The sequence below is a fragment of the Oryx dammah genome, unplaced genomic scaffold (assembly GCF_014754425.2).
Source record: "Oryx dammah isolate SB20612 unplaced genomic scaffold, SCBI_Odam_1.1 HiC_scaffold_29, whole genome shotgun sequence".
NCBI classification, from domain to species: domain Eukaryota; kingdom Metazoa; phylum Chordata; class Mammalia; order Artiodactyla; family Bovidae; genus Oryx; species Oryx dammah.
This window is the reverse complement of record NW_024070213.1, coordinates 74596443-74610565: the sequence shown is the minus strand read 5'-3', so window position 1 is coordinate 74610565 and position 14123 is coordinate 74596443. Positions and strand designations below refer to the sequence as shown.

The following is a 14123-nucleotide window of genomic DNA, read 5'->3' as shown; positions in this document are numbered from 1 at the left end:
GGCAGCATTAGATACAGTATTTGATATCACTTATTTTTGCAGGAAATACCAATGAACTTTGTGGATCCCAAAGAAATTGACATTCCACGTCATGGAACCAAAAATCGCTATAAGACCATTTTGCCAAGTAAGTTTCTTGAATTCAATAGTTTGCGTTGTACCCCTCCCTCAACATTTCCCATCCTCACAATTTCCACATACACACCAAATTTGGAATTGCAAACACAGCTCAAGACTAATAATCATTAAAGTGGAATTCCCTGGAGGTGGAGTGGTTAGGAGTCAGTGCTTTCACTGCTAAGGCCAGGTTTAATCCCTGGTCAGGAACTAAGATTGGAGAAGGAAATGGCAACCCACTCCAGTGTTCTTGCCTGGAGAATCCCAGGGATGGGGGAGCCTGGTGGGCTGCCGTCTATGGGGTCGCACAGAGTCGGACACGACTGAAGTAACTTAGCAGCAGGAAACTAAGATCCTGCAAGTGGTGCAGCCAGAAAAAGAAAAAAGCTAATAATCATCAGAATGGGCTAAGGTTAATAATTTTATCTTGTATTACTCTTATTACGATGGTCTTCTCACAATTCCAGTAGACACATGGTTCTAAACTTTACTGTAGCACACATTATGGTCAATTAATTTTCACTTAGGGTGTCAAATAATTCGAGGGAAAAGAATAGTCTTTTCAATAAATGATGCTGAGACAACTGGATAGCCACATGCAAAAAATAAAATAAAATGCCTCACACAACATACAAAAATTAATTCAAAATAAGATCAAAATGGATATCCTAAATGTAAGAACCAAAACTATAAAACTTTTCCCATAAAACAGATGTAAATCCTCATGACCTTGAATTCGTCAATGGTTTCTTAGATATGACATCCAAAGTATAAGCAACAAAAGGAAAAAATAAATTGAACTTGATCAACATTAAAAAGTTTTGTGCTTCTAGGGTACCATCAAAAAACTAAAAAGATGACACTGATACAAAATGGCAGGAAAATTTATAAATTATACACCTAATAAAGGATTTGTATCTAAAATAAACAAAGAACTCTTATAACTCAATTATAAAAAGACTAATAACTCAGTTTTAAAATGAGCAAGGACTTGAATAGACGTTTTTCCATAAAAGATATACAAATAGCCCATAAACATATGAAAAGATGCTCGACACCATTAGGCATCAGGGAAGTCAAAACCACAGTGAGATACCACTTCATATCCACATGATTATAATTTTTAAAAAGACAGTAGAAAGAGTTGGCAAGGATGTAGAGAAACTGGAAACTTCATACTTTTATGGTAGCTGCAGCTACTGAAGAACAGTTTGGTAATTCCTCAAAGGTAAAACCTAAAGTTACTATATGATTCAGATATTTTACTCCTAGGTATATATGTAAGAAAAATAAAAACATGTGTCCACACAAAAGCTGTACACAAATGTTTGTAACAGTATTACTCATAATAGTTCGAAGGGTAGAAACAACCAAAATATTCATCACCTAATGAATATAGTATTATTCAGCAATAAAAAGCAATGAGGTACTGATGCATGCTACGACTTGGATGAACCCTGAACACATTATGTATGCTAAGTGAAAGAAGCCATCACAGCCTCATACTGCATGAGGCCGTTCATAAGAAGTGTCCAGTTAGGCAAATCTGTAGAGATAGAAACTATAGTTGCTGTCAAGTGTTGGGAGGCATGAGAAAAGAAAAGCAAAGGGTGTGGAGTTTGTTTGGGAGATAATGAAAATGCCCTTGCTAGACATATTTATCTCTCATCCTTATAGAAAAGTCTATAGGGCTGCCTAGAGAGTCAAACTGCTGGGGTTCATATCCAGCTGCAGCACTTATTCTATGGCCTTGGGTAAATTCCTTAACTTCATCTGCAAGATAAAAGTAGTAATATCCACCTCACAGGGCTGTTGTAAAGCCCAGTGCTTTGCACATGATAAAGTGCTCAGTGTTACTCTCATAACTCGGAAAGATTTTATTGTTCCTTTCTTACAGAGGAGGAAAACTGAGATTTATAGATATTAAAGAAGCAAGATTCAAACCCAAACATGTCTGCCCACATGCCTTTCATCACTGATGGTTGTACAACTCTGTGAATTAAACAAATAAAAATAAACTCTATGATGGTACACCTCACACAAGTGAATTGTATGGTATATGAATTATGTCTCAAAAAAAATGCTTTTACGGAAAGACTTCATTATGCGTAGCAATCACCCAAGTCCTTGTTAAAAATGTGGCATCCTGTGCGCCATCCTGGGGATTCTGTTTAAATGGGTTCTGTTGGGCCCAGGAATCTGTACTTCTAGCAAACAGGTGATTCTGATATAGATGATACCAAGACCACACTTTGGGAAACACTGCTCAGACTATTTTAAAATTAAATTTAACTCTGTGAAATTTATCGATGTCAAGCAGTGAGCTAAATGCCAGGAACCAGGAAAGAATAAGGAAAATCATATAATATCAAAGAGGTCATGGACCAGAGAAGATACATGTAAATGAGTAATTATGTCCAATGTAAGAGTCCATGGGGTTGCAAAGGACATGACTTAGCAACTAAACAACAACAACAACAGCCAGAATGGAAGTGTTGCCCAAGTGCTGTAGGAGGATGGAGTAATTAATTCTGCCTAGAAAGGCAAAAATACTTTGGAGAGGAAGCTATATTGTCAATCACTAAACAAACAGATGGAGTTGGGATCTTGACAAAACCCATAGACATCTCAGCAATAACTCTGGAAAGATGGAGCCCCAAGGGTTTGTTTCAAAGTATTAACACTGAAATAGTAGAGTCTTCATAATTCAGTTAATTATTTCAATCATAAACCTCCAAATTCTCCATATTTATGCTAATAGAGCAAGAATTACCATTAATAGTGTTCATGGGCTTCCCCTTCTGTTAGAGTTGGAAACACATTGTAATAGTTACTTCACAGTAACATATTTTTAACTGGTCTTCATAGTTAAACCTGTTTACCTAAGATACAGTTATTGTTGAAAGATATTTTGTAACTATAATTGGCTGAAGGGAAAGAAAGTGCTGTGTGTTACATCTGGTATCTCTCTCAGGCTTTTTCATCTCACATTTACCAAACATATGTAAGTAGGGCATAAACATGCATTGCGATTATTATACTTAACCACCTAATCTCAGAAGGATTTGGAAATTATTAGGACTATTTTAAAGTGCAGCCTTCTCTGTTTCCTGCCCAGATGCTATCAGACAACTGCTTCATAGTCCTGTGTCAGCTTTTCCATTCCCAGAACTGGGTGGGTCACTTGAACCAGGGCACCTGTGCTGACAAGTGATGTTGCAAATGACGGATTTTCTGTTGAAAATGTCTGTAGCCTGAATACCCCACCCAACGCCCTGTCATGCAAGATATAATCTAGTAAATATAGCATGGACAAGTCACATCATTGGCTGGAAAATCATCAGAAAAGATGGGAATGAATATGAAAATCTGCAGTTTATGGTTTATTTTAGACTGTATGATGGGATAAGTTTGAAACATTACATAAAATAATTTTTAAATGAATAAGCTTTTAAATATTATAATTGTTTTTATTTTTTAACCTGCAGTAAACTCTTAAGTTTAAAAGCTTCCAGCTTGTGCATATTAGTAAGACTGTGTAATTTGGAGGATGCTTTACAGCAGAAATGTGGATGGCCAAGAACTAACTAAAATGTAGCTTTTTTTTTTTTTCTATGTAAAATGTCAGCCTGGCTCTGAATATTCTTAAGCGGCAGATTAAAGTGCTTATGTCAAATTTATATCAAATTATTTTATAATATAAACAAATACTAGTGATGAGAATATCTTCATGTCTTAATTGCAAGAGCAATGGGAAAAAACTGATATCAGTGTGAAATTATTTGTACAACAAAGAATTTTTATGTATATTTCTTCCATGCAGGTTATTTGTACAACTATGAAACAATATAAATCAAATTTTAAAATCCTAGTTACTCTGGTCATCACTTTTTATTTAAAAATGTAAAGTTTAGTAATGTTTCCTACTTACGTTTTCTGTTTTATTTTATTATGTGCCTAAAACAGAGTAGATATGCAAATCAGTGAACCACTCATTAAGGCAAAAAGTTGTATGACTCAAGCAGAATATTGGAGTTAGACTTGATTTCCTATCCTGGCGAAAATATTTACAGTTTATGGCAGGCTACTTCATCTTTCTGTGCCAGCCTTTCTTTGCCCTTAAAAATAGTAATAGTCATACTACCCTATAAGGCTGTTGAAAGAATTACATAATCATATGTGGGAAATGGCTTGGAAAGTTCCAACAAATAGTAAACCCTCAGCGCATGTTAGTTTCTCCTTTCTTTATCTTCCTAGTGAATTCATCATTAATCCCAGAAACAATTCCAGAAAATAAGAACACTAACTATGGGAACATTTACAGTTTCAGAAACAGAGTACTGAAGAGCCCTATTTTCACATAATAACCATCACTGCACTGGCAAAATCACCACTGTCCACAAAAGCTCTCTGCAGTGAGGGAAATGTTCCCTACCTCCCATGTGTGCTGCATGCTCAGCCACTTCAGTCTTCTGACTCTTTTGTGGCCCCGTGGACTGTAGCCTGCCAGGCTCCTCTGTCCATGGGATTCTCCAGGCTAGAATACTGGAGTAGGTTGCCATTTCCTTCTCCAGGGGATCTTCCTGACCCAGGGATCGAATCTGTGTCTCTTAGGTCTCCTGAACTGGCTGGTGGTTCTTTACCGCTAGCGCCACCTGGGAAGCCCGTATCTCCCACGAGATAGTCATTAGCTGCATATGGCAATGATACGCTTTACGTAATAGCTTCCTCTCTGACTTCAAACCTTAAGCACATTTCTTCCTGACGAGGAAATCTGCAGAAAGCATGTTGTTGTTCAGTTGCTGTCATGTCCAACTCTTCACAACCCCAAGGACTGCAGCACGCCAGGCTCCTCTGTCAGCTGTCTCCTCGAGTTTGCTCAAATTCATGTGCATTGAGTCAGCCCAGTATAACCTTTGACAAAATCTGATATGATTCTAATCAAAATATCAGGATCCAGGTATCATTTTGTCTATTAAATAGAAGACTTAAGATTGCCAGGGGTATTTTAAAGAGATGGAGAAGAGGGCAGACTTTCATGTGCTCTGTACACCAGACCTGTGTGTGTGTGATACTTTGTAGAGAGGAAAAAACAAACAAGAAGGGAAGAAGAAAGAAGAGGGGGAAGGAGGGAGGAAGGAAAAGGATGTAAGGGTGAAGGGAAGGGAAAAAGAATGAAAGGAAGAAAGCAAAGGAAATAAAACGAGAAGAGCAGGAGAGAGGAGCAAATGTGATCAGTGTCCAATGTAACACTGAATTCATGCACTGCATGAATGAAATTATAACAGTGAAGATGAAAGCAATAGTACATAATGACGATAATGACAACATTTTGTTTTTTAATACTTGGCTTTTTATTAGACCAAACTAGCTTTAAAAAGGCATCAATTCATTTTCATTTTCTCCTACTCCATCATATATTGTATTCTTGGGTTTTTTTAAGTATTTCAAAATCTCTAAATATTTGGAAATACTGTAAATTACTAATTTTCAACATAAAGTTAGTTTAGCTTGACAAGGAACCTGCTTCTAAGCAATTTTGGAGTTGAGTTCCCAGTAAATCATATACATCATAGGCATTATAAAAACTGAAGGAAATGGGCCTCTTTTCAAGTGAGAGTGGTTTAGGCCATTCGTGGAAACATAATAATCAGTGGATACTGAAAAGAAATGGAAGTTTTTTCACCCCCTTTACTATGAAAAGAGAAAAATCTAGAAGAAAAACATTATTTTAACTCTCTCTAATTGAAATTAATTCTGATATTAAACCCACTCTGAGCCACATATCAAGTAGAAATCACAAAAGATATAAAAGTTAATTAAAGACAGCCTTTGTTCTCAAGGGGCTCATTGCAATCCATTGAGGGCAAGAAAGAATTGAAGCACTTAAAATACAAGATGTTAAATACTAAAATAAAATTCAAGCAGCCTGAGCAAAGAAGAGAATGCCTAATTCTGCCAGGAAGACAAGGGAGGACTTCAGGAAGGAAGTGTCTCTTGAACTGAGCCCTGAAGAATGAGGACGACTTGCCCATGCAGAGACAGCAGGGAAACAACATGTGCAAAAGCACAGAATCTGCAAGAATGTGGAGTAGTTGGGAGATTGCCCTCGGCCCTTGTGACCAGAGTATGTACTCTGTGTACACACAGAAAAGTGACGATAGATGTGCTCAGTCATGTCTGACTCTTAAGACCCCATGGACTGTAGCCTGCCAGGCTCCTCTGTCCATGGGATTCTCCTGGCAAGAATACTGGAGTGGGTTGCCCTTCCCTTCTCCAGGGGATCTTCCTGACCCAGGGGTGGAACCTAGGTCTCCTGCATTGCAGGCAGATTCTTTACCATCTGAGCCACCAGGGAAGCCCCACTGACATTCTAAGAAACTTAAAAGAATAAATCTGGTTAACCTATTCTTTCTTGTTTTCTTCATTAGATCCCCTCAGTAGAGTATGTTTAAGACCAAAAAATGTAACTGATTCTTTGAGCACTTACATCAATGCTAATTATATTAGGGTAAGTAAATAAACCTAAATTTCTTTCTGATGAGCATGTTGATTTACTATCTGGAATTGTTGTTTTTTTTGTTTAACCCCTCAGAATAGATTGATTTTGATTTAACTTGGTTACTAGCAAGTTTTATTTTGCTCACTCGGTCATAATCAATGCCAGTAGGTCTTCCCTTCCTGTGTGTCTGTGGCCACGGTGCTCCCTCTGAGGTGCTCTGGGGAGGACTCTGCTTCACAACCCTCAGTACCATGTGCTATGCTCGACTCGTTGAGAGAACAACCACCAGAATGGTGGTGCTCGAATCAATGAAGCCTCAAAAATGTGTAGCTTTTGGACCTGCAGAGTTGTTCTGTTTTGAAGATCTTTCACCTAAACTTTCAGTGCAAGACATGGACTTCAAAGCCAACATTTTTTCTTTTTTTTTTTTTTCTCAAACTAGGGCTACAGTGGCAAAGAGAAAGCATTCATCGCCACACAGGGCCCCATGATCAACACCGTGAATGATTTCTGGCAGATGGTTTGGCAGGAGGACAGTCCTGTAATTGTTATGATCACAAAACTCAAGGAAAAAAATGAGGTATGACCTTTTCCCAAGTGCAGAACATTGTATTTTTTCTGTTGCTCTAGAACAGAGATTGTTTAAGGAAAATTACCATATACTTCCTAGCAAATTTAAGATGTTAAGACACTTAAAGGCTAGGTCAGTTTATGGTCTCCCAAAATGGTAATTGGTGTCCTATGAATGATAGCTTTCTTTCAGTGAAATCAATGTGCTTGGCATACACCATTCACATTTGTATCCATATATCTATGTAAGGAAATGAGGGGCCCTGAATCACCACTCTGATTTATAACAGGGAAATAAAAAATTGTTTATTTACATCATGGGCAATTTTTGAGCACCCACTAAGTGACAGATACTATTTTATTTACTTATTTATCTATGGCTGTGCTGGGTCTTCATTGCTGTGCAGACTTTTCTCTGGCTGTGGAGAGCGGAGGCTACTCTCTAGCTGCGGTTTGCGGGCTTCTCACCGTGGACAGAGGAGCCTGGAGAGCTACAATCCATGGGATTGCAAAGAGTCGGACAGGACTGAGCAACTAACACACACGCACACACACACATGCACACACGCACACACACACACGCACACACTGTGGTGGCTTCTCTCGTGGTGGAGCACGGGCTCTAGGGTGCTCAGGCTTCAGTAGTTGCAATTTGTGGGCTCAGGAGCGCAGACTCAATAGTTGTGGTAGACGGGCTTAGTTGCTTCACAGCCTGTGGGGTCTCCCTGGACCAGGGATCGAATCCGCATCTCCTACATCGGTAGGTGAGTTCTTTACCACTTAGCCACCAGGAAAGCCCCAGATACTATTTTAGTTGCTGGCAGTTTATTAGTAAACAAACACAAAGATTCCTGCCCTTGGTAGATTTTAACTTTCTAGTGAGGGGGAGACAGACAAAAAGCAAGAAGCAGAATTTCATAAGAATATAGCATATTAGAAGGGATAGATGCTGTAGGAAAAAACAGTAGAGTGGGATAAGGGGACTGGGTGTCTGAGCTGTAGGGAGCAGTAGGAGGAGAGTAAGCTGAGGTATTGTACAGGGGGATACACCTCACTGAGAAAGTGAAATTTGGAGAAAGATTTGAAGTTAACCAAACCAAACAACTTTCTCAATATTTTCATAAAACAAAATCCAAGAAGGGGACAAAATTAAATCCCATATCCATACTAGTAAACTTTTCTAAGGATCTAGCTTATAGAATATGCTTTCTGTATTTTGCATCATAAAAATAAAACTGTGTAATTCCCAAAGAGTGCTATCCTAGGCACTGCCTATATTTCATGACATTTTATTGAGATAATTTACAGTCTGATTTTAGCCAGCATTTGTGTTTGTTTTCTGATCAAAATTCTTATGCCCGCGTCTCACCCTGACAATAAGAATTTAAGAAAATGGAAATTTCCCTTTTACTCCTATGGTGAATTGCAACCACCGACCATAGTATAACCATGCTGCTAATGCAGAAAACTCAGGTCCGCAAACAGCAACTTAAAGTTCTTTTAAAGTTTTGTTGTTTTCTTCCATTTTTGCTACAACAGACAAAGAATCTTTTGCTGAAATTTATCCTGGGAAAAAAAGTATATTTTTGGCCAGTAGATCAAGTTATATACCACATTAGCTATATGTTTACTAAATGTATGCGTTTCTATGAATCTTATATGAAAGCCTAAAGTGGCATAATAAAATAATCCCTAATATTCTTAGCTATTTCACCCAATATCAATTTGTCAACATAATAAGCCACTGACAAGTTCTGCACAGTTGTTTAATATCTGTGACAATTTACCTTCATGGCAGGAAAAAAATTCAAGTTTTAAAGGTACATTCTCTGTGTATTTATACCCATGAATATATAAATAGAACTTATGGAATATGGCTGCTGCTGCTGCTGCTAAGTCACTTTAGTCATGTCCAACTCTGTGCGACCCCATAGACAGCAGCCCACCAGGCTCCTCTGTCCCTGGGATTCTCCGGGCAAGAATACTAGAGTGGGTTGCCATTTCCTTTTCCAATGTAATATGGCAAGCTAGATAATCTGAAAAACCAGTCATACTGAGTGAAATATGATATGGCATGCATAGCAGAGCTTGGGGGAGAAAGTAAATTCTGGTAGTAAAAAACTGAATAAAATGCATAAAACCAGAGAATTATTACAGGTTACTTGTGTTTTCATGACAATATAAGAACTGGAGACAAAGCTTTGGGCTTGCAGGAGCCAGGACTTAGAACTGACCAAAAATGTGAAATAGAGTTTCAGAGGACAGTATTTAGATGTCCAATATATGTCTAATGGATATTTTAGAAGAAAAGGGAGAATACAAAAAAAAAAAGAAGAAATACTTGAGGAAATAATGGCTAGGTATTTTCCAAAATTGGTGAAAGACTTGATCTCTCACAGTAAAACCTAGACTTAAATAAAATAAATCCACAACTGGACACATCTGTGGAACTGAAAAACACTATAGAGATTGTTTTAACAAGCAGAATGACTAACAATTGGCTTCTCAATAGTAACAGCAGAAGCCAAAAATCAGTAGAATAATTCCCACAAAGGAATGAGAGGAAATCACAGACACCTTAGAACTCACACAAGATTTAGCAATGCTTCCTAGATCTGAATAGACTGAACTACTCCTGCCCACTTTGGTTGGAATTACCATTTTTTGAATAGATTGTCATGATGTATTTTCTCAAAGAACATTCATACCTTTATTAATTCTATTTCTTTTATTAAAAATAAAATCATACAAAATTGACATAGAAAAAGCACTGTGATTTATGTGATTACATAAATATAAGGATGTAAATGTTTTGAAACAAGTTTTTTTTTTCCACTGAAAACACTATTTGTTGCATGTTTATTAAGGATTAATACTTCGCAAAGCATATATCTCACAAGGATTAGAGAATAGGTTTAGTAACTGTGTAAGATAAATTATAATTTTTGTTGTCCTGAGCATTTCTTTCCTCAAATGTTATGATATATTTGTTTCCTTAGACAAAAAGACAGAGATATGCCAATGGTGCTGTAACTCGTTCTTGAGTCAGGTTTCATCAGGAGAGGACAGGAGAAGCCAAGATTATGAGTAAGAATTCTCTAGAAGTTAAGTAAGATGTGACATATTTTAAACGGAGATAATATGAACATGCCAAAGCCCTAACAGACAGTTATATTCTTCCCTTCTGTCCCCAAGACCAAAGTTTGTCATTCTAAGAGAACTGCTGTATGAGCTAAACATGTATTTCAAAATGACAATGAGTTGGTTAACTGACAATGCTCAGACATCTCCATTCTGAATGTGACTGTGCAAAGAAATGGAGCCCATCTTGTTCTTTCCTTTTCAAGTGCATTAAACCTGAAGCTAACCTGTGGGCTTCCCAGGTGGCACCATTGGTAAAGAACCCACCTGCCAATGCGGGAGATAGACAGGGTTGGATTTCCTGGGTCAGGAAGATTCCCTTGGAGAAGGAAATGGCAACCCACTCCAGTATTCTTGCCTGGAGAATCCCATGGACAGAGGAACCTGGTGGGCTACAGTCCATAGGGTCACAAAGAGTCAGACACAACTGAAGCAACTTAGCACACAAACCTGTTGGTACCATTCTCAGAATTCTTGTTCTCCATAAGAGAGTCAAGTAGATCTGTTGAAAGCCAGAATTTTTGAGAAAATAATGGCCACATAAAGGATGACTGAAGTTTTTATTTTTCACTTTGGCTGCATAATTCAGAAATGGAAGAGGTATTATTTTTTCTTACCATTTTTAGCCTCTTGGCTTTTTAAATGTCTGAGATATATATTCTGGAAATATCAAAGTAAATATTGATACATTATGTTACACTTCTGTGTGCAATTTGCTACATGTATTTTACCATGGCCAGTCATAATTCCAAATATTGCAATAAAGATTTTGACTTCTGTTATTATTGATTACTCATTAAATTAAAATGAAAATTCCTTTCCATCCAGATTCACTAAAGATGTACAAAGAATACTATGGAAGAAATTTTGATGTTTTACAAATCAAAATGATACTGAAAAGTCTGGCTCAAAAGAAATAGGCAGTAGACCTCACACTGCCAGGAAGATGCTGTTTACCAAAAATGTGCCAACTTTCAATTGTGTTAAGCGTCATTGTTTGAAATAGACAAAAATCATTTCCTCCAAAAATATGTGAGGGTGGAGTTATCTTTAGAAATTCCCAGGCTTTGTATTTTCATGAACCTTTCTACTTTCTAATAAATAAATAAAAGAATAATTGCCAGCTCTTATTCAATAATCACAATATTCTCATAGTTACTTTATTAAATAAGAATAGGCAAAAAAATTTTTAAATAAAGCTGACAAATCAGTTCTCATCTATAGTGTGAAAGGAGAACCAATTTTTATTGCTGGTAAGTTTGATTTCTTCATTTATGTAAATCTCAAGGAAGGAATTCCTCTTGAAAGAAATAAAACATTGAAAACACAGTGTTCAAACTTTTACCATGAATTATTGCTTAACTAGAGAAGACACAGCAGCTAAAACCTGAAAAATCTAGAGTTAGATCAGTCTAAACAGTACAAGAAGCATTTCTATATTTCCAAAGTCCTCAGACTAGTTCAGACTTTCTGCTAAGAAAGAAGTGGCTATGAATGTTGGTCATATTATGTGTACAGTGGAAGATATTTTCCACCGACTGCCATTTGTTGAATGTATATAGTAAGCACAGTTCATATGTTAATTCAGTTCATTTTCACTCTATCTCTACAAAGCAAGATTTACTATACCTATGTTATGGATGAGAAATGAAGGTCAGAGGTTAAATCATTGCCTATAGTCTCAAAGTTAGTAAGTGATGGGGTCCCAGTTTTAGTCTAGGTTTATTTGATTCCAAAGCTCATGTACTCATCTTGCCCCAACATAATAAATGGGCTAAAGAAAGGATGTAAAGTGTTAGTTGCTCAGTCGTGTCTGATTCATTGTGATCCCACCAGGCTCCTCTGTCCATGGGATTCTCCAGGCAGGAATACTGGAGTGGGTTGCCATGCCTTTCTCCAGGGGATCTTCTTAGCCCAGGTATCAAATCCAGGTCTCCTACATTGCAGGCAGGTACGTTACCATCTGAGCCACCTGGGAAGCCCATAAATACGGATGCAAGACATTAAAAGACAAAGTACCCATGGTTGGCTTCAAGAAGGAATAAGACACCGAATTATCTTTCGTGAAGTGAGGGCATTACTTGGTGATCTGGCCTAACGATATAGTTTTCTCGAGCACTTAACACTGCCATATTCTGTCTTAACATTTACATCTTTCATCTGAGTTCAGCTATGTGACTTAAACACTTAAAAACCCCATTTTGCCCATTCACCTATTCAGCACTTTGCAAGCAGTTTAACCTCAAAAAGCAAAATAAAGAAATCGTATTTTAAGTATTCCCCAATTTCATTCTCTTCCTTTCTCTAACTGATAAAATTATGGATAAGATTTATTTAAATTACATTTCTTTGTCCAAATAGCTCTTATGGTGCCTTACAGTTTTTCAGTAGGGACCTGCAGCGTAAGTAGGTGCACAAGGAACATAAACCTGGCAAAGCAATAGCACACAGAGGCAGACACGACACACAGAGCATGCTGAGCAGTTTGGTGTGGCTTGAGCATAATAGGGAGTGAAGAGACATGGGCCTGGAATGTTACATTTTGCTGAAGACTAAAGAGAATGGAAGAGAGTTCTGTATTCTTTGTATATCTGCTTTTAACATTATGGGTATTCTCCATATCATTAATGACTCATCAAAAACATGATTTTAAATGACTGCTAGAATTTCACTGTATGGATGCTAAGATATATGTAATCATTTCCTAATTAATAGATAAAGTCATTTCCAATCTGTTTATCCACATCTTTCATTATTAATTTGTAATTTTAGATGTGAAATGACCTGACTAAATGATAAGAACTTTTGAAAAAATATGTTCCAAATGTGTTTCCCAGAAATTTATCTAACTGTATCGTCATCTTTGGGTTTCCCTGTAGCTCAGGTGGTAAAGAATATGCCTGCAATGAGGAGATCCAGGTTTGATCCCTGGGTTGGGAAGATCCCTTGGAGAAGGGAATGGCAACCCACTGCAGTGCTCTTGCCTGGAGAATCCCATGGACAGCGGAGCCTGGCGGGCTAAGTTCCATAGGGTCGCAAAGAGCTGGACATGACTAAAGTGACTAAGCACTCCTATATTTTTGCTTGGAGAATTCCATGGACAGACACTACACTACTACCTTTACCTTTAGCATTTAGAATTCTCCAGCTAGCCTTGATGACTTTCAGTACTTGGTTCTTCTTTACACAACATCCAGTGGTGTGTGTATACATTCATTCAACAGATATTTATCAACTATCAACCATCAAGCACCAGAGTAGGCACTTGTATTATATCTTCATTGACAAAATAGTCAAAGATCCCTCCTTTCATGGAGCTACAATCTAAAAGAGTAGACACAGTAAACAAGAAATAAAAATTTAAAATATTAGATATAGGTACAATGTTAGGTCTTATGAGAAGTGGAGAAAACATATGGTAGAGTAAGAGAGATGGAAGACAGTTTACACCGAGATCAGGAGATCATTTTTAAATTTATATATGGCAGCCTATAAGAATCTTATGAATTTATAGAAGTAATGACTTAAATCACAGCTACTATAGATGACTTTATTTAATTAAATACATCCAAAACAGGTGTTTTTTAACAATATAAATATTAATCAAGTATACCCCATGTTTACCTTAAGTTTCATTATGAAATCTGATGGGTATTCAGGTAGAAATGATTGATTTGTAAGTAAATTATAGTTAAAAATAAAGTAGATCTTTTTAAGCTGTACATTTAAAGAGAAAATAGATTTTCCTGATAAAACGCTAGTAATTAAATGTTAATTATACTATGTTATATTC

At 37.1% G+C, this 14123-nt stretch overlaps 1 protein-coding gene across 1 annotated transcript in view; it reads left to right on the top strand.

The window, feature by feature from the left end:
- The window catches only part of PTPRR (protein tyrosine phosphatase receptor type R), a 273565-nt gene that overhangs the window by 221135 nt on the left and 38307 nt on the right, over positions 1-14123 (top strand). Inside the window, exons 8-10 of the mRNA XM_040233466.1 lie at positions 43-127; positions 6549-6628; positions 7062-7199. Coding sequence (XP_040089400.1) covers positions 43-127; positions 6549-6628; positions 7062-7199 — 303 coding nt within the window. The remainder of the gene's footprint in view (positions 1-42; positions 128-6548; positions 6629-7061; positions 7200-14123) is intronic.